This window comes from Monodon monoceros, unplaced genomic scaffold (genome assembly GCF_005190385.1).
Source record: "Monodon monoceros isolate NGI ecotype Baffin Bay Population unplaced genomic scaffold, NGI_Narwhal_1 Super_Scaffold_9, whole genome shotgun sequence".
In the NCBI taxonomy this organism is placed as follows: domain Eukaryota; kingdom Metazoa; phylum Chordata; class Mammalia; order Artiodactyla; family Monodontidae; genus Monodon; species Monodon monoceros.
In genome coordinates, this window is record NW_021703786.1 from 17657047 (window position 1) to 17678108 (window position 21062).

Consider the following 21062-nt stretch of genomic DNA (forward strand, 5'->3'; position numbering starts at 1 on the left):
TGGGGAGGTGGGGAGGGCAGGGGAGGGGAGGGAGCCCTGCACCCCCATCCCGGGCAGAGGGAGTCCTCGCCCACACAGACAGATGCTTCTGGTTACACACAGCAATTAGGGACTGAGAAGAAAGAGCTAAGAACTGGAAAAGACGACCAGGTCCCTAAAAGTCACCAAGGACTGGGAAGCCACCTTTGATTTGGGGGTCAAGGGGTGAGGGGCATGTAGTGAGCAAGGTGCTCAAAACAACTTCCTACACCCCGGGCCTGAGCCCTGCCCCAGCTCAGAGCCGAGTCTGGTAGCTGGTGGGCCTCCCCCTGGGCTTCTTACACCCCCTGAGCTTCTTACGCCCCTGGGGCCACCAAGTGATCCAGGCCCAGCAGCCACAGCTTTTGCACCAACTGCAGAACGAGGGCCGGGGTTCCTTCAGCCTGTCCCAGAAGAGGGTCAAGGCTTGGGCCCTCAAGTTCCAGCCCAGGTTCATCAGGACAGCGGGTGGGCTGGTGACAGATCGGGGGTCCGGTTTCTGAGCAAGGGAAGGGAGGTCTGGGGAGGGTGGGGCTTGGCCAGGCAGCGGAAGGAGGGGCCTCAGGCTGTCTATGGGGCCTCTGCAGGCTGCTGGGAAACAGCAAAGCCTGGAAAAGAAGTGGGTGGACGTGAACTGGGGGCCTGAGGACCACAGGTCTGGCCTGGGCAGCAGGCAGGGGCTACGCCTGGTCAGCTATATCAGAAAGAGACAGCCACCATTGAGAGTTATGCAGGTTGTCCAGTCATAGAGGTCACCATTCAGTTTACAACCTGCACAACCTTACATGGCGACCCCGATGAGGCCACCCAGCAGTGACCAAACGGCCATCAGAGTCAGGGCAGATCAGATATAATGGTGAGGCTACCAACAGGTTATAAACATCACAGCTCACCCAGAAGGCCAAGAAGGCACCAGGACAGGGTTAGAGGGGAGGGATGGGTCAGGGAAGTCATTATGGCATAGCAGTGATGAAAACGGGTTCAGTGGCCTTGAACAAATTATTTTGCTCTCTGAACCTCCGTTTCCTCTCCAAATGGGGATAATACGTACCTACAGGGGTGTGAGGATTAGAGAAGATAATTCGCATCACTAAATCATCTTTGATATCTCCACGAACTCCTCAAGGCAGGGCTCTCACGGCCTAGCACAAGGCCTGAACTCAGCAGGTGTTACTCCCCAACCTTTGGGGCTTCCAGCTGGGGAGAGGAGACCTTAACCGCCCCCCATCACCCTGTAGGAGCCCCTAGCCCACCTTCAGACTCACCCAGGGGACTGGTCTGACTGTGGCCCTTGCTGGCAGAGGCTTTCGTCCCAATGGCCTGGGTGGCCCCAGAAGGCCCCTCTTCCTCCCAGGCCCTGGGAGGGTGATTGGCCCTTTCCTCCTCCAGCCTCCGAAAGTCCTGGGTTGGCCCCCCCAGCTGCTGCTCCACGACCCCGCCCCCCATGTTTGTTTTGGCTGCTGCCCCTGCTGCAGGGTTGGGGAGCCTTGGGGATGGGGGAGGTGGGGGTGGGGGACACGGGAAGGGGGCGGGCCGAGACAGGAAGCTGAGACGCAGTGAGGGGCTACAGTCCGCGCCCTGACCCCCAGCCCAGCCCCAGGAGCAAAAAGGGTGAAGATCTGGAATCCTATGCAAACTCCACGTAAATAAGCATTGGGGCCACAGCTCCCACTGAGGGGGACCTGAGGTGCCTATGTAAATGATATGCAAAGTGCATGCAAATCAGCACGCTGGGTGGGGCCGGGCTGGGGTAAGTGAGCGTTTGGGGGGCTCACCTACCCTCACCTTGCATCGGCTTGACGATCTGCAGCTTGTCCGGCTGGCCGGAGGGAGGCCCCCACGGGAGCGCTCACCTTTCTGGAGCGTCTTCTGCCTCAGCTCTGCCTGTAATGGGCGTCCTGCCAGTTGGCCAGTTGCTGGAGGACATACTTCATGTCCAGGTGCGAGGGGCCCAAGCCGCTGGCCTCCAGGGCTGACGTGACCACATTCATCCGCGTTGCCTCATCCAGCTCGGGCTCCACCTCTTCCCAGGCCTCAGCCTCCTCAGACACCAGCTCTGCCTCTTCCGTCACCCCCTCGTCAGCTGGCAGGGCCTCTTCTGTGGCCCCCAGCTCCTCCTCAGGCACCAACTCCTCCGCAGGCATGAAATCCTCAGCCGACATCAGCCCCTCCTCTGCCTCGAGCCCCCGCTCCCGCTCTCGATCTTCACTGTAGTGCAGCTCATAGCTGGGCAGGGAGACAGGGAAGCCCTTCCCTAACCCCCCAAAGCCAGAGCCACCCCTCTTCACTCCCCCAGGGCATCTCCAGCCACTGGGGCTCCTGCTCTCTGCCCCGGTCTGCACACAGACCCTGATGGTTACTCCCCAGTTCTGTCCCAGCCAGGGGAGAGGGCAGCTGGGTACCAGCCTCAAGGCTTCAAACACCCAGCCCATGACCCTGGTAGAAAGAAGAATGGTCACCAACACTGCCTAGGCCCCGCCTCCCCCCAGTAACCCCACCCTGCTGAACGGAACAGACCAGCAGGAACAACATCCCCTCTGCCCCCCTCCTTCATTATTGAACATTCACAACCCATCCCACATCTAGTTGCCATAGGAACAAGTCCATTTTAGTAAGGCCCAGACAGGTCAAGTGACTTGCCCAAGGACACACAGCCAGTAAAGGGATCAAGCTGGGACTCAGTCCCAGTTGTTTCCAGCTCCTAGGCCAGTGCCCATTCGCCTCTCAGCCCCTGGTCAGGTGAAGGGAAGGCTTCAGCCCCTACTTGGAGAAGCCTCAAATCAGATGGCCACCCATGGGGCAAAATTTGAAGGCAAAGGGGGCAGCTCCTTCCCAGAACAACTCTTAGCCCAGCCGGCCCGAGAGCAGGGGCTTCTCCAGGGCTGTAGGGCCACAGAACCAGCTGCAGGGGGTTGTCTGGCTGCTGAAAGGTGAGGGCAGGTGGGGACTTCCCTGGTGGCGTGGTGGTTAAGAATCCACTTGCCAATGCACGGGACACGGGTTCAAGCCCTGGTTGGGGAACTAAGATCCCACATGCCGCAGAGCAACTAAGCCCATGTGCCACAACTACTGAGCCTGCGCTCTAGAGCCCGCGAGCCACAACTATTGAGCCCGTGCACCACAACTACTGAAGCCCATGCACCTAGAGCCCGTGCTCCTCAACAAGAGAAGCCACCGCAATGAGAAGCCCACACACCGCAACGAAGAGTAGCCCCCACTCGTCGCAAGGAGAGAAAGCCTGTGCAGCAACAAAGACCCAATGCAGCCAAAAAAATAATAATATTTTTAAAAAAAGGTGAGGGCAGGTGAAGGGGGAGCCCCTGGTCAGCGTACCCCAGAACTGAGGTCTCCTCTGGAGTCACTTCATAATTCCTTCAACATAGAAAAGGGCCTTCACTGTCCCGAGGCAACGGGAAGCTGAAAGTGCGAAATCCCTGGGACCCCATCATGCAGAAAAATCCCAGGGAGAAGTGATACACCCAGAACGTGTGCACAGAGGAAAGGTGTTGAGTGGAAGGGGCCAAGGACCAATGAGGCAGGAGGAGGGGCACCCCGGGGGGGAGGGGCGGGGGAGGGAGGTCAGAGCGGGGTGTGGGGTGACCCCCCTCCCACTACCAGAAAGGCCGCTGCCTACCAGGTAGGCAAGAGTGAGTGCAGGGCAGGCAAAGGTCTGGGGCCAAGAGTGCACCTTTCCATAAAAAACACAGGGTCTGAGATAATCCTCCTTATAGACGTTCTGAGCTCCTCAGCCAGGGTCTCCTGGAAATCAGGAAGTGCCTCCTACGATGGAGAGGGGGGACATCACCAGAAGATCCCCACAGAACCCCCCACCCGTACCCCCAGGCACAGGAAAGGACTGCGGATAGACACAGATCGCACAGAGGTAAAAAGGCAGGCAGCCAGGGGGCCTCACCAGAGGTACAGTGCACGTGTAGTGGGTGACAGAGCCCGTGGACGCCGGGGCTTGCTGGCGGAGGGTCTTCACCTCCTCCTGGGCCTCAATCAGCATGCTCCCACACTCAGAGTACTTCTCCCGTAGGTCCTGCAGCTGGGAACCCGCCCACAGGCTCTGCTGGGACGCAGGCACACCCAGCCCAGACGCCTTGCCCACTCTCTCCCCAGGGGGCGGGGAAGCCTGGGCAAAGAGGCAGGAGGCCCAGACTCTAGACCCCCATAATGATATGCAGGGTGATCCCCAGACTCCACTCAGACCCCAAATGAACTGCCACCTGCCAGGCCCTGTGCCAGAGGCTGAGGGTATGGAAAGGACAGACCCAGTCCCTGCTGCAAGGAGCTTGTCCAGCTGCCCAAGGGTCCCAGGTCCCCCAGGAGCCCAGGGTAGCCTCACCTCATCCTGGAGCTGCATCTGGATTTCTTTCTCCGAAGCCAGCTGCTGCTGCAACTTCTCAGCCTCAGCCCCATACTGGAAGGACCCAAGACCAGTGAACTTCACCCCAGACCTCCCCGCTCCCGCGCACACCCTGCTTCTGGCAAGATCTTCCCAGGCTCATCAATGAGTCTCTGGCAGCTCTTCAAAAAAGAAGTCACATGGAATAAGGCCAAAGAACGTGGGGAGTCACGTGGCCTGTTTCCTGGAACACCCTGTGTCTCTCTTTGGGCTCGGTCCCCAACTTGGGACGAGGGGACAGGATGAGGCGCTCTCTGATGTCTCCTCCAACACTGACTCTGACACAGAGAGGGGCCTTGGGCCTCTGAGCTCCATGGGGTGGGGGCAGGGAGAAGGAGGTGTGGGTCCCATGGGGCCATGACAGGAGCAAGGAGCCCCGCGCACACACCCTGACGCACCGCCTGGCAGCACTGCTGCAGCTTCATGACCTGGGCCCGCAGCTGGGCAGCCTCCCTCTGCTGCTGTTCATAGTTCTGCATCCTGAGTGCCAGCACCTCCGACAGCTCGGCCATCTGCTGGCTGGCCTCCGCTGGGGAGGAGCGAGGAGAGGTCAGCCCTGGTTCCCTGGGTCCTCAGTCTCCCAGATGCCTCCGTCCACCTGCACCCCTCAGCTCGCGCCAAGTACCCGAGGTTCCACAGGGCTTAGCATCCCTCACTCGGGTCTTCTTTTCAATAAACATTTACTGACTGACACAGAGCAGGGTGTTGGACAAGCAGTCAGCAAGACCTGGCCCCAGCCCACACTGAGCTCAAGGCTAGTGTGGAGACTGAGGGAAAAAGAAATCACAATAGTGCATATTATGGACTAGGATGTGGCAAGTGTAAAGGGTGCATCGGGGGTCACAGCTGCCGCACCCAGGCCAGCCTGGCAAGGTCTGAGATGCTAGGACCTCCCCGGGGAAATGGGGCTCGCCCAGCAGAAGGGAAGACAGGGCCCAGGCAGGGTGTGGAGAGGCCCGGAGGACACCAGGAGGGAGTGGCTGGGGCAGTGGACAGGGCCCAGATCACTAGGGCTGGGGTAGGGAGGGTGGGGTTTATCCTTTGGCCAATGGGGAGTTATTTGGGTGTTTTAGGCAGGGGAGTGACATAGATTTGGTTTTAGAAAACTCCTTTGCGCTGTGTGCAGAAGGGCCTGGAAGGGTAGGAGTGGAGGCAGAGAGACCAGTTAAGAGTTGGCCTGGGCTAGAGGCAGCTGGGGTGGGAAAAGGAAAGAGACGTGAGCCTTTCCTAGGACGTAGGAGCAACAGAATGTGGGGACTGGCTCCTACTCCGGGGGCCTGGGACCAGGGGGGACCATTCAGGGAACCCAGGGGGAAGGAAGGCCAGATTTGGAGTGAGCGGAACCGCACGAGTTCATCTGTTGCCACCTTGAGTATGCATCTCCCCAGCTAGGCCTGAGCTCCTCAGGGACAAACGCTGTGCCTCACTCATCTTCAGGACCACACAGTGCCAGGCACAGCCTCTGCCTAATAATGCAGTGCCTGAGGAGGGAGGGGGGCCTGGTCTCTGGCGGTTCATGGCTCCCTCCATTCCTCGCTCCCAGCCCCCTCCCTCCCCCTTCTCAGATAACAAAAGGAGACAAGCTTAGAGGAGCCCCATAGCATCCGTACAGCTCTTTACAGTTTGCACAAAGCACTTCCTCAGCTGTAACCCCTGGAGAGGTCAGCAGGGCCAAGATTATGAACCCCCATTCTAAAGATGAAGTTTCAGAGAGGTTAAGGAACTTGTCCAAGGTAACACAGCTAGGAGGTGTCAGAGCTGCGACATGAACTCAAGTCTCCAGACTCCAAATCCCGGGTTCTTGTCTCTGCTCCTCTGGACAGCGCCCCCTACCCCCAGTTACAAGTTCACGTACAAAACTGCTCCACACAATCCAGGATGAACATCTGTCCCTCCTCCTCAAGGTCATCGAGTTGAGAGACCTGGAGAGCGGGAGAGAGGAAGGGGCAGGGGCGTCAACACCCCCTGCCCACGGGCACGCCCTCCTCCCCCATCCTCACCTCCTCTCGCAGCTGCTCGTTCTCCTCCTCCAGCAGCCGCAGCCGCTCCTGCAGGGCCTCCAGCTGCGGGCAGTGGTGTGATTCTGACTCTGTCAGAGGAGTCCTAGGGGAGGGAGTGATGGGAGTCGGGGTGCAGGGGCTCGGGGGACCCAGTTCCCAGCCCACCCAGGGCTCCCCCACCCCAGGCTGACTGCGGTGGTCTCAGTTAGCTCCAGCAACCCCAGTGGCAGGTACATGGTGTCCCTGTTTGCGAACAAGGAAACTGAGGCTTGGAGAAGGGGCCGCCCAGGTGCAAAGGCAGGACACTTGCGGGGGAATTCCCTGGCGGTCCAGTGGTTAGGATTGGCACTTTCACTGCCGTGGCCCAGGTTCAATCCCTGGTTGGAGAACTGAGATCTCACAAGCCGCGTGGCACAGTGAAAAATTAAAAAAAAAAAAACAAAAGGCAGGACACTGACGGATCTGAGGCTTCGTAGGGATGACCATGCCCCCGCTCTTCTTCTTCATCCTCCTCGTCCTCCTCCTCTTCATCATCAGAGTCTGAGTAAAGCTGAAGGAGGTCATCCCGCAGGCTCACCTGGTGTCTGAGACGTAAAATCTGGCAGGAGGAAGAGAAGCCCTGGGGCGGGGTATGGGCAGGGGCAGGCACACATCCCAGCACAGTGGGATGGAGGCCGGCCGCCTCCCGCTGCCCTCCCCACCCAGGTACCTCCTCCCTGGCCGAGCCCAGCATGGCTTCCAGCTTGCTGTTCTCCTCCATCAGAACACTGTTCCGTTTCACCAGGGACTGGCCAATGTGAGCTGCCGTGTTCAGGTCCCGCTCTCTCTGCAGAGGGACCCCCATCCATGGGGAATATGTTCCTGGTTTCTGGGATCTCCCAGACAGACGGGAGGAGCTAGCGTCCAGAGGAAAGCTAGGCCACTACTGGAGACCCTCTCCATCCCCTAGTTCTCCAAGGTACTAGACAAGAGCCTGCCATGAACCCACTGTGGGACCTGACTCAGTTTCCCCCTATGGAAAAAGAGATCAGACCGGATGGTGCTAAGAGCTCCTGAAGCCTGGACATCCCACATCCACCTGTCTTCCATAAGAGGGACCTCCAGCTTGGCCCCCAGAGAGGTAGCCAGGCAGGAGGAACACTCCTACCCCTACAGACATAATTAAAACGGGAGCCTGGCTAAAGCTGGGGCTGTCCCGGGTGGGGAAGGCAGCACACACCTCCTCTAGCAAACTTAACATCACTTTGACATCTTCTTGGGTGATTTTCTTCACTGGTGGGTGTAGGTCAGGACACAGCGCTGCAAGAGAAAACGGGAAGCTGCATCAGGAAAAAGGGGGCACATGCTACCTGCCACCCTACTGTTTCCTGCCCTCAACAGCAAAGGGTCAGCAACAAGGGAGAAGACTGAGTTCCCTTTCTGCCCCCAATATCCTCTCCATACCCCCAGTAATCAGCACTCCCTTCCCTGCTCCCAGGGCCAGCTGGACTCGTTTGTTTGTTTGATTGATTGATTGTTTTTTCTGGAGGGGCCTGGGAGGGGTAAGGAGATCCCAGTCCTACAGCTCGGAGGGAAGAGGAGAGGCAGCTTCTGTCTGAGGCTCCGCCCACCCCCAAGATTGTTTGGGAGTAGGGGGGGAAGCCCGATCTTGACCCCAGCAGCCAGGAGGTTGGCAAAACCTCCCCTCTGCCCACCCACCTCCCCGTCGCTGGCGCGGCGGGCCAGCGCAGGCTCAGAGCGCACCGGGCAGCGCCCTCCCGCAGCCCCCCGCCCCTCTCCTGGCGCTGCGGTAGCCTCGGGAGGGGGGCACTGAGTGCGCAGATCTGCTGCAGCAACAGGCGTGAAGAGGAGGGCGGGGGAGCGCAAGCCCCGGGGATCTTACCCACCGACGGAAATAGGGAACGAGAGAAGGGGAGAAGGAGGTGGGGAAAAGGGGACCGGAGAGGCGCCGCAGACCGTGACTTCGCAAGGGTGGGCGGAGGGGTGGGACTGAGTGCCAGAGGGGACCGGGCTCCCGGACCCGACGGGGCCCCCTCCTCCCTGCTGCTGCCCTAGTCCCACCTGCTCCGGGGGTCCGGAGACCCAGTTTACCTTCCTCCAGCTCCCGAATAAAGGAGGCGCGCTCGGGGCCCGACACCCCAGGCCGCCGGCCGATGTAGGCAGCCGGCGTCTTCCAGATACCCGCTGCCTTTCCAGTCCCCAAGCCAGCGGCCCGGGGGCCAAATGGACCTTGGAATATGAAGCGAGTCCACGGCGCGTCCGAGTTGTCGGGCACGGACTGGGCATTCCCCTGGACTGCCGAGAATGCGGACGCGCGCTGGACTCCTGCCTCCGATCCAGCCTTGGAGGCCGGGCGAGCTCCCGCTGAGGGTCCCGAGACGGTTGCGGATCCGGATCCTGCTGCCTGTCCTGCCGCCGGTACCTGCACAGGGGCGGATTCAGGCTCGGCGGAGGGCTCTGGAGCGGGATTGGCTGCGGGCGGAGGAGCTGGGGTGACTGCTGCCGGATCGCCGGGTCCCGGCCAGTCGCCGGCTGAACCCTGCCCCAACTCTTTCGGGCGCATCTTGAGTCCGCAGTCGGCTGTCGCAGCAGGGCCTTTATAACCTGTGCCTGGATGCGCGCCCGCCGGGCCGTACCACGCGCGGGAGGGGGCGGCCGAGGAGCACTGGCGGGCGCTCAGGAGGCGAGCTAATGAGGCGAAACAGAGCGCAAAAGTAAGAGAAGAGCGAGAAGAAGAGGCGAGTGGAGTTCCAGCTGGTTCAGCGGACTTGGGCTCCGAGTGCTGGCCTTCTCTCCCCTCTCCACCTCCGGAGAATGGTTTTGCCCAAAGCCGCCGCTTCCCGGGGTTTCGGTTACAGGGACTTGGAAGTCCCTAACTGGGGGCACCCCCTCGCTCCACTCCAGCCAGAGGCTTTTAGGCTGCCTTCCCTGGATCTGACCTGTAAGTTGGGGCCGTATTGTGTCTCTCCCGCGTGGGCTGGGAGATAAATCCAAACTCCAGTACAGCCTCCACGCGCTGCCCAGTCTGGGACATCATGATCCCGGCGCTCACACCCACGGTGTTCCAGCCGCTTGACAGACCTCTTTCTTATTTCTTAAGTCGTTTTATTGCCTTTCCTAGTGCTTTACCTCCGCCCTTATTCATTTTGCCCACCTCATACCACGGTAGCAAACACCTGTTCTTTCGGGAGACCCCACTTAGGTGTCTCCGCGTAAAGACTCATCCGACCCCGTCCTTCTCGGCCCCAGAGCATCCTTTATGCGATGGCCGCAGTGGTCACACTGTGTCTGTCTCCGAGACCAGACGTGCGCCCCTTCAACACAGGGAGCGTGTTCCTCAGAGCGCAGCACGTGACGGGATACCTGTGAGGGTCGCCGTAAGTCCTGAATGGACTGTGGAGCGACAGAGGAATCCAGTGGCCATTTCTGTGCCTTTGGACCAGAGGAACCTACAGGCCAAAAAGAAATGGCTGCGGCACTGATTCTTTTAAAGCCTTGGGATTATTCCTGGTGCCCCAATTTCCTTCTCTTCAATACCGTCGATCACCAAATCCTGCTTAATTTACCTCCTAAATAGTTCTCAAATGTGCCACCTCCTTTTCAGCCCTTCTGCTCTTGAGGCCTCATTCTCTCTTCTAGATTGTTGTGAGTCTGTCCTCCCACCCACCCGGCCCCCATCCACATGACTCCATCTCTAACCCATCTCTCTCACTCATACCCCTATCCTAGCTAAGGAATTCCAGGAGCCCTTTTCCTACCGCCACCACTCAAAACCGGAGCCCAGGACAGAGGCTGTGCCCAAGGTATGCCCCTGGGACAGAGGCTCTTCGTGCTGACAGCGTGCTTTGGGGGCCAGGTGTCCATGACACAGCCTGGAACAAGAGGCACAACCCAGGAAGGAGGATCAGAGTGCCCCATCCCCATCCATCCAGTGGAGAAGCAGTGTGATCAGAGTATTTCCTTCTGTCTGGGTTCATTCATTCCTTTGACAAATATTTCTTGAGCACCTACTATATATACTAGGCACTGTGCTAGACTCTCAGACTAGATCAGGGAACAAGGGAAACTAGATCCCTGCTCTCCTGGAGTTTAGAGTCTAGAAGGGGAGGCAGATAAACAAGAGAACAAGTAAGGTAGTTACAGAGTGTGGGGAGTTCTCTGAAAGAAACAAACAGGGAGCTATGACTGAGAAAAATGGAAAGTGCTACTGACAGGGTGGTCCGGGCCGTGGGAGAGGAGAAATCATTAACTGCGTAGTATTTTGCATCTCAATCCACACCTCCAGCTTCACAGCCCATCCATATCCACCCCCCTCCAGTGGCAGCCTCTCTCCCCAGGAGCCTGTGTTTCTTATTCCTGATTGGTGAGTGAACCCTGGAGCCAATTCACCTCCCCTTCCCCAAATCCTGCATACCCCCATGGGGATTCATCTGCCAGTTTATCAAAGGAGCAGTCTGCACTAGTTACGTTGTTTCTGAAACAGTGGCTCAAATGCAGCCCCCTCATTGGCTGGGAAGTAAGAAGTGGTTCCCCTGTGGAACCAGACCCCTCCCAACCCTTGCCCACCTGGCCCCTGCTCCCTCTTCCTCTCCTCTCCTCCCATCCAGACTCCAGGGCACTTCTGCCAAGTTGTTAAAGGTGGCTCAGGCCAGAGGCTTTGGATAAAAAGATGGAGCATCTAAGATCCACGGCCATTTTTTATGGTCATACTCTTTAACAACCTTAATATTTGTTGGCTTCATTTCTTCTTTCATCTCAGCTCTTCTCGTTCCCCCTAACTTACCTTCTACTCCTTATTCATTCAACAAATATTTATTTATTTATTTATTATTGAAGTATAGTTGATTGACAATGTTGTGTTAATTTCTGCTGTACAGCAAAGTAACTCAGTTATACACATATATACATTCTTTTTTACATTCTTTTCCATTATGATTTATCCCAAGATATTGGATGTAGTTCCCTGTGCTATACAGTGGGACCTTGCTGTTTATCCATTCTATATGAAATAGTTTGCATCTACTAACCCCAAACTCCCACTCCATCCCTCCCCCATTCCCTGTCCCCCTTGGCAACCACAAGTCTGTTCTCTGTGAGTCTGTTTCTGTTTTGTGGATAGATTAATTTGTGCCATATTTTAGATTCCACATATAAGTGATGTCATACGGTATTTGTCTTTCTCTTTCTGACTTACTTCACTTAGTATGATAATCTCTAGTTGCATCCATGTTGCTGCAAATGGCATTATTTTGTTCTTTTTTATGGCTGAGTAATATTCCATTGTATATATGTACCACATCTTCTTTATCCATTCATCTGTTGATGGACATTTAGGTTGTTTCCATGTCTTGGCTATTGTGAATAGTGCTGCTATGAACATAGGTGTGAATTCAACAAACATTTATCAAGCACCTGGTGCCAGGCATTGTGACAGGTGTTGGAGACACATCAGTGAAACAAAACAAAGATCTTTGCCCTCATAGGGCCCACATGCAATGCAGAGCTACAAATAATAAACAAAGAAGTAGAGCACATAGCATAAATGATGTGAAAAGTGCTGGGAGAAGAAAAGAAAGCAGGAGGAGGACCTGGGAGGGAGGGGTGGGTGGGCTGTGGGTTGCAAGTTTAAATATTTGGGTGGTCAGGGAAGCTCTCACTGAAGAGTCACTTAAGTCCAGAGCTGAAGGAGGGAGGGAGCTGGGGAGAATATTCACCAACAGAGGGTGAGAAGCAGCAACAGCAAATGCAAAGACTCGAGGCCAGAGAAGGAGGCCACAGTTGCTAAAATGACATGAACAAAGGGGGCTATAGATGAGGGAGGTGGAGAGGTAACAGCAGGGCCCGATGGGCTAGACCTAAGTTGAGTCAGTGGAGGACTTTACATCAGAGGAGTGATGTCACCTGATAAGCTTTAACAGGAAGGCGCTGGCTGTTTGGCTGAGAATAGACAGCCAGCAGGGGGTGTCTTAGTCCGTTCAGATTGCTCTAACAAAATACCATAGACTGGATGGCTTATAAACAACAGAAATTTACTCCTCAGAGTTCTGGAGGCTGGAAGTCCAAGATCCAGATGCCAGCATGATCCGTGTCTGGTGAGAGTTCCAATTCCTTGTTCGTAGGCAGCCCTCTCCCCTTCTCACTGTGTCCTCACCTGGTAAGGGAGCTCTCTGGGGTCTCTTTTATAAGGCTGCAATTCCCATTCAGGAGGGCTCCACCCTCATGGCATAATCACTTCCTCAAAGCCTCCTCCTCCTCTTAATACTATCACATTGGGGCTGAAGTTTCAGCCTACGAATTGCAGAGGGAGGTGGAGGACAAAACAGTCTGTAACAACCCTATCACTCTTTTAAAAAAAAATAAAAGCTTTTTTGAGATATAACTCACGTGCCATAAAATTCACCATTTAAAAGTGTCCAGGGGCTTCCCTGGTGGCGCAATGATTGAGAGTCCGCCTGCCGATTCAGGGGACACGGGTTCGGGCCCCGGTCCGGGAAGATCCCACATGCCGCGGAGCGGCTGGGCCCGTGAGCCATGGCCGCTGAGCCTGCGCGTCCGGAGCCTGCGCGTCCAGAGCCTGTGCTCCGCAACGGGAGAGGCCACAACAGTGAGAGGTCCGCGTACCACAAAAAAAAAAAAAGTGTCCAATCTGGACTTCCCTAGTGGCACAGTGGTTAAGAATCTGCTGCCAGTGTAGGGGACACAGGTTCAAGCCCTGGTCCGGGAAGATACCACATGCCGTGGGGCAACTAAGCCTGTGCGCCACAACTACTGAGCCTGCACTCTAGAGCCCACGAGCCACAACTACTGAAGCCTGCACGCCTGGAGCCCGTGCTCTGCAACAAGAGAAGCCACCGCAGTGAGAAGCCTGCACACCAGACCGAAGAGCAGCCCCCACTCGACACAACTAGAGAAAGCCCGCACGCAACAACAAAGACCCAACACAGCCAAAAATAAATAAATAATTTTTTAAATTAATTAATTAATTAAAATAAATTAAAAATAAATAATTTTTAAAATTAAAACATAAAACAAAAAAAGAGAGAAAAAAATGTTTAATCTCTGGTTTTAGTATATTCACGGAATTGTACAACCAACACCACTACCTAATTTCAGAACATTTTCATCAAACCAGAATGAAACCCCATACCCATTGGTAGTCATTCCCCATTCCCCTCCCCCACAAGCCCCAGCAACCACTAATCTACTTTCTATCTCTATAGATTGCCTATTCCGGACACTTCATATAAATGGAATCATATAATATGTGGCCTTTGTGTCTGGCTTCTTTCACTTAGCATCATGTTTTTAAGGTTCATCTAAGGTGTAGAATATATCAACACTTCATTCCTTTTTTTGTAAACAGACTTATTGAGGTATAATTGACAATTCTAACTGAACATACTTAAATAGGGTAAGTTTTGATATACTCATGAAACCATCATCACAGTCAAGATAATGAACATATCCATCACTCCATATTTTATCTTTCAAAAAAAATAAAGTTTATATTTTAGAGCAGTTTTAGGTTCACAGCAAAATTGAGCTTAGAAAGTACAAAGAGTTCCCTATATATCCCCTCCCACAACACATGCATAGCTTTCCTCATTATCAACATCTCCCCCCAGAGCGGGACATTTGTTACCACTGTTGAGCCTAAACTGACACATCATAATCACCCAAAGTCCGTAGTTTACATTAGGGGTCACTCTTGGTGTTTTACATTCTATGGATTTGGACAAATGTATGACATGTAGCCATCATTATGGTATCATACAGAACATTTTCCTTGCCCCAAGAATCCTCTGTAACATGGATAGGCTTAGAGATGATCGTACTAAGTGAAGTAAGTCAGAAAGAAAAAGACAAATACCATATGATATCACTTATACGTGGAATCTAAAAGATGACACACATGAACTTATTTACGAAACAGAAGTAGACTCACAGACGTAGAGAACAGATTTGTGGCTGACAAGGGGGGAGGAAGGATGGGGGAGGGATGGACTAGGAGTTTGGGATTAGATGGCGCAAACTATTATATATAAAATGGATAACAACCTTGGATAACCTTGTTGTTTAACAAGGTCTTACTGTATAGCACAGGGAATTACATTCAAATCCTGTGATAAACCATAATGGAAAAGAATATAAAAAAGAATGTATACATATATGTATAACTGAATCACTTTGCTGTACAGCAATAATTAACACATTATAAATCAACTATGCTTCAATTTAAAAAAAAATCCCCTGGGCTCCACCTTTTCATCCCTCCCTCTACCTCAACCCTGGCAACCATAGATATTTTCACAATCTCATAGTTTGGCCTTTTCCAGAATGTCATATAGTTGGAATCACACAATATCTAGCCTTTTCGGATTGGCTTCTTTCACTTACTAGTATGTATTTAAGGTTCTTCCATGTCTTTTCATGTCTTGATATCTCATTCTTTTTTTGCACTGAATAATATTTTATCATCTGGATGTACCATGGTTTATTAATCTATTCACCTACTGATGTCCTTTCATTTTTGTTTTATTTATTATTTATTTATGTATTTTGGCTGCACCAGATCTTAGTTGCAGCACACAGGATCTTCGTTGTGGCATGCAGTATATTTAGTTGAGGCATGTGGACTTCTTAGTTGGGGCATGTGGGCTTCTTAGTTGCAGGAATGCATGCAGGATCTAGTTTCACAACCAGGGATCAAACCTGGGCCCCCTGCATTGGGAGCGCGGAGTCTTACCCACTGGACCACCAGGGAAGTCCCCTTATGTTTTTGAAAAGAGCCTTTTTTTTTTTTTTTGGCGGTACGCGGGCCTCTCACTGTTGTGGCCTCTCCCGTTGCGGAGCACAGGCTCCGGACTCGCAGGCTCAGCGGCCATGGCTCACGGGCCCAGCCGCTCCGCGGCATGTGGGGTCTTCCTGGACCGGGGCACGAACCCGTGTCCCCTGAATCGGCAGGCGGACTCTCAACCACTGCGCCACCAGGGAAGCCTGAGCCTTTATTTTTTAAAGATAGATACCGAACTTTTTGTATATGAAACAATGTCTGGGATTTGCTTCAAAATAACACAGGAGGGGGAAGCCAATGGGGACATAGATGAAACAAGGTCGGCCATGAGTTGATAACTAGTGTCGTCATCAGGCGGATCATAATACTGTTCTCTCTCTCTCGTGTGTTTTTTGTTTTCCATAATAAAATCTTACACTTTAATTGAAGTATAGTTGATATACGATGTGTTATTTTCTGGTGTACAGCAAATTGATTCAGTTATACATATATATACATATTCTTCTTCATATTCTTTTCCATCATGGTTTATCCCAGGATAGTGAATATAGTTCCCTGTGCTATACAGTAGGACATTGTTGTTTATCTATTTCATATATAGTAGTTTGTGTCTGCTAATCCCAAACTCCTAATTTATCCCTCCCCCCTTTGGTAAATATAAATTTGTTTTCTATGTCTGTGAGTCTATTTCTGTTTTGTAAATAAGTTCATTTCTATCATTTTTTTTAGATTCCACATATAAGTGATATCATATGGTATTTGTCTTTCTCTTTCTGACTTACATCATTTAGTATGATAATCTCTAGGTCCATCCATGTTGCTGCAAATGGCATTATTTCATTCTTTTTTATGGCTGAGTAATATTCCATTGTATATATGTACCACATCTTCTTCATCCATTCATCCGTCGATGGACATTTAGGCTGTTTCCATGTCTTGGCTATTGTAAATAGCGCTGCTATGAACATTGGGGGGGTGTCTTAATAAAATCTTACTTTTAGGAAATTCCCTTGTGGTCCAGTGGTTAGGACTCGGCGCCTTCACTGCCAGGGCCGGGGTTCAATCCCAGGTCAGGGAACTGATATCCCACAAGCTGCGCAGCACAGCCAATAAATAAACAAATAAATAAAACCTTACTTTTAAAGTAGTAACACACAGACACACATTACCCCTGATAACTCCCTATCCTCTACAAAGAGGGCTGAAAATCAGTTGTAAGCATCTCTCCTGCTTTGTCACCCAAAACATTCCAATCTTACACAGTTTTATTGCCATCAAGGCCAACAAGAGTCCAACTTTTTGGCAGCACATTCATTCCTGTTTGGGGCTCCCATCTCACCCACCTGCACCTCTGCCATCCACTGACATCCCCCCGCTCCAGCCGTGCAGGACTTCTCCCAACTCTTGGAACTTCTCACACTTTCATTCATTCACTCAACAAGTCTTCATTGAGCCCCTCCAAGAGCCTGGTACTCTTCTAGGAACTGGGGATACAGCAATGAACAAGACAAGCCCCTACCGTCGGGAGCTTCCACTCTAGGGAAGTAGACACAGTAACACCACCTATAATGTCACATAGTGACACCATGTATAATATCCTATGGTGATAAGCACTTTGGGAGAGAAAGAGAGCCAAGTAAGGAGGAGGAGGAACAGATGTTACTGTTTCAGAAAGCATGTTCTGGGAAGACTTCCCTGAGGAGGTGACATTTGGGCACAGACCAAAGTGAATTAAGCAAGTGAGCCCTGCCTATATGAGGGAAGAGCTGTTCAGGCAGAGGAAAAGCAAGTACAAAGACCTGGAGACCCGTGCCTGCTTGGATGCTCGTGGGGTGGGACACCTCCGAGGATTTTCCAGCAGGAGAGCAACATGGTCTAACCTACATTTATGAGAAGATCACTTTGGCTCCTGGGTAAAGAATGAATTCCGGAGCAACGCTGTCCAATAAGAATAAAATGGGAGTCACAAACACAAGTCACAGATGTAATTTTTTTCATATTCTTTTCCACTGTGATTTATCACAGGATATTGAACACAGTGCTATACAGTAGGACCTTGTTGTTTATCCATTCTATATATAATAGTTTACATTTGCTAATCCCAAACTCCCAATCCATCCCTCCCCCACCCCCTTCTCCTTGGCAACCACAAGTCTGTTCTCTATGTCCATCTGTTTTTGTTTTGCCACACGTGTGATTTTAAATGTTCTAGCAGCTGTATTTTTTTATAGCAGCTGTATTTTATTTTATTATTTTTTAATACATTTATTTATTTTATTTTTTTATTATTTTTGAATGCATTGGGTCTTCGTTGCGGTGCACGGGCTTCTCATTGCGGTAGCTTCTCTTGTTGCAGAGCACGAGCTCTAGGCGCACGGGCTTCAGTAGTTGCAGCACACAGGCTCATTAGTTGTGGCTCGTGGGCTCTAGAGCCCAGGCCCAGTAGTTGTGGCGCACGGGCTTAGTTGCCCTGTGGCACGTGGGATCTTCCCAGACCAGGGCTCGAACCCGTGTCCCCTGCGTTGGCAGGTGGATTCTCAACTACTGCATCACCAGGGAAGTCCCCCACTGATCTTTTTTTAAAAAAACAAAAAAATTTTCTTTCTTGTGATGAGAACTCTTAGGCTTTACTCTCTTAACGACTTTCACAGATAGCATAAAACAGTGTTAATTCTATTTATCATGTTAGACGTCACATCCCAGGAACTTCTTTATCTTGTAACTGGGAGTTTGTACCTTTTGACTGACTTCCCCTACTTCCCCCTTCCCCTACCCCCCATCTCTGTTAACCACAAATCTGATTTCTTCTTCTGTGTTTGCTTTTAAAGTATAATTGACCTACGACGCTGTGTTAATTCCTGGTGCACAACACAGTCATTCAATATCTCTATGCATTTCAAAATGGTCACCGTGGGAGTTCCCTGGTGGCCTAGTGGTTAGGATTCCGGGTTTTCACTGCCGTGGCCCAGGTTCAGTCCCTCGTTGGGGAACTGAGATCCTGCAAGTCACGCAATGCGGCACCACCCCCCAAAACAAAAAAAACATATATATATATATATCACCATGATAAGTCTAGTCACCATCTGTCACCATACAAAGATATTACATAGTTACTGACTAGCTCCCTCACTGTACATTTCATACCCATGACTCATTTATTTTGCAAATGAAAATTTGTACCTCTTAATCTCCCTCAACTTTTTGTTTCCTCCCCTCTGACAACCACCTGTTTGTATCTCTTATCTATAACTTTGTTTCTGTTTTGTTATGTTTGTTCATTTGTGTTTTTTTTTAGGATTCCACATATGGGTGATATCATAGGTATTTGTCTTTCTGTCTGACTTATTTCACTTAGCATAATACCCTCTAAGTCCATCCATGTTGTTGAAAAGGGCAAGATTTCGTTCTCTTTTATGGCTGAGTAATATTTCATTATATATATATATATATGTATATATCACATCTTCTTTATACATTCATCTGTTGATGGACACTTTGCTTCCATGTCTTGGCTATTGTAAATAATGCTGCTGTGAACATAGAGGTGCATAAAGTGTGCACGTCTTTCCTACAGTTTATTTGTCAGCAAAAGGTTCTTTATTATTTTTTTATTGAAGTGTAGTTGATTTACAATGTTGCGTCAGATTCTGGTGTACAGCAAAGTGGTTCAGTTATACATATATATATTCTTTTTCATTATGTTATTACAAGATATTGAATATATTTCCCTGTGCTATACAGTAAGACCTTGTTGTTTATCTGTTTTATATACAGTAGTTGGTGTCTGCTAATCCCAAACTCCTAATTTATCCCTCCGCCCCCCGTTTGGTAACCATAAGTTTGTTTTCTATGTCAGTGAGTCTGTTTCTGTTTTGTAAATAAGTTCATTCGTGGACTTATTTACATATAAGACTGTACATATAAGTGATATCATTTGATATCTGTCTTTCTCTGTCTGTCAACAAGAAGTTTTAAGAAGACACAACCCACCCCCAAGGGCTTGCTGTGGACAGGGAGGTTGGAGAATACCAGGAGGTGGCCATGACCGGGCATCAGCACAGCCCGGACTACATGAGCCTGCAGCTCTGCAGCTCTGTCGAGTGGCTCCCCCACTAGCCACTAGCTTCCTGGACAGTCTTACTAGAGACATCTCTGTAGCTCCAACACCAAGCACGGAACAGGACATAGAGTAGGGGCCCATTCAATTTTTGCTGAATAGATGTTTGCTGAACTGAATTATCCCAGTCCTTGATAAAGTAGCCCTGAGACCCCTGGCAAGTGTGGGGTAAAGAAGAAGGAAGTGGGATGGAGAAGACAGAGTTGAAGGGGACCCAAGAGGCTCCCAGGTAACAACACCCTCTAGGACCAGGCACTAGTGCCTGGCAACTCTCACTGTAGCCACCAGAGGGCAGTGCCAGTCCACATGCCCCCACCCCCACCCCACCCCACCCCAGCTCCTCCCTCGCCTGCAGGGTCATCACCCCACAGAAGAGGCAGTGCAGGGATGGTGACTCCACTTTTCAGATGGAAAAACCAGGGCTCAGACCCCCAGTCCGTCCACAATAAGCATTTCGGTCTGGCTGTTGGGTTTCTGCCACTTGCTGCCCAGGTCTGCCAGGCATACTCCTCACCGCAGCCATGAACTTGGGGCACAGACACTCTGATCCCCAGCCTTGGGTGACACACACCCAGCTCAGGCCACCTCCCCTGGCCTGAACCTGGAAAAAGCCACCTGGGACAGGGTTCCCCGTGGAAAGAGCCCCTGAGGTTGAATGCAGGGACCTGGGCAGGGCCAGGCACCAGGCCTACCTTCTGCATCAGACTTGGGGGCAGGACGGAGGGGTGCCCTGGACGTGGGACAGCACAGACCTCTCACCCCCACCCCCACTCCTGCTCGTCTCCCGCAGGCCTCCGGGGAGCCCTCCTCCCTCTCCTGGTCCCACTTCCCCAGCAGAACCAGGCAATGGCCACGACAGTGTAACCCCCGATCCCCCGGGTCCCTCCACCCCTCAGCGCCCCCTTTCCCTTACTCCGCTTCCCAGGATCCCAGCCAGACTCCTGGGGCACTGAGCCTTCCAAGCCCTCCCCTGAGCCGGGGTGAGGACATGGGGATGCACTGGGGTCCTGAGCACCTCAGCCCACTGTCTTCTGGTTTCTAGGCCCTGCTGTTGGCCAGGACAGTGAAGAGAGAGAAGCAAGGAGAGAGGACAGAGGGGAAGTACCTGGGGCGATAGTCGGGGTGGGACGCAGGGGCTCCAGGGAGGATGGCCAGGACCTTGGGCAGAGTGCCATTTCCTCCTCTCCAAGCCCCACCAAGCTCTCTCCCACAGGGCTCTTGTTCCGTAGAACCCCTGCCACCCATACAGCCTGCAGGCTCACTCCTGCTCATCTGTCCTTCTGAGGTTGCCCTCCTCCTCTGAGAAGCCCTCCCTGCTCCGAGACCAGGGTGTCTCCTTGACCTGCCTTCTCCTGGCATCCTCGCTTGCCTCTCACTGTTCACCGTGTAAGATTGTTACCCATGAGCTGATTATTTTAAAAACAATGAGGAACTGATTCACTTTGTTATAAAGCAGAAACTAACACACCATTGTAAAGCAGTTATACTCCAATAAAGATGTTAAAAAAAAAAAAAAAGGGCTTCCCTGGTGGCGCAGTGGTTGAGAGTCCGCCTGCCGATGCAGGGGACACGGGTTCGTGCCCTGGTCCGGGAAGATCCCACATGCCGCGGAGCGGCTGGGCCCGTGAGCCATGGCCGCTGAGCCTGCGCGTCCGGAGCCTGTGCTCCGCAACGGGAGAGGCCACAACAGTGAGAGGCCCGCGTACCGCCAAAAAAAAAAAAAAA

At 52.2% G+C, this 21062-nt stretch overlaps 1 protein-coding gene across 1 annotated transcript; it reads right to left on the bottom strand.

Moving 5' to 3' along the window:
• Nucleotides 1-398: 398 nt before the first annotated feature.
• Nucleotides 399-8989, bottom strand: HAP1 (huntingtin associated protein 1). The gene is given in 13 exon segments (XM_029213199.1): nucleotides 399-1901; nucleotides 1904-2244; nucleotides 3352-3390; nucleotides 3707-3798; nucleotides 3932-4066; nucleotides 4367-4441; nucleotides 4825-4955; nucleotides 6282-6348; nucleotides 6427-6565; nucleotides 6867-7024; nucleotides 7136-7252; nucleotides 7646-7725; nucleotides 8518-8989. Coding segments are annotated over 13 exon segments (2007 nt in total). The 3' UTR covers nucleotides 399-1740.
• Between the last annotated feature and the right edge of the window lie 12073 nt (nucleotides 8990-21062).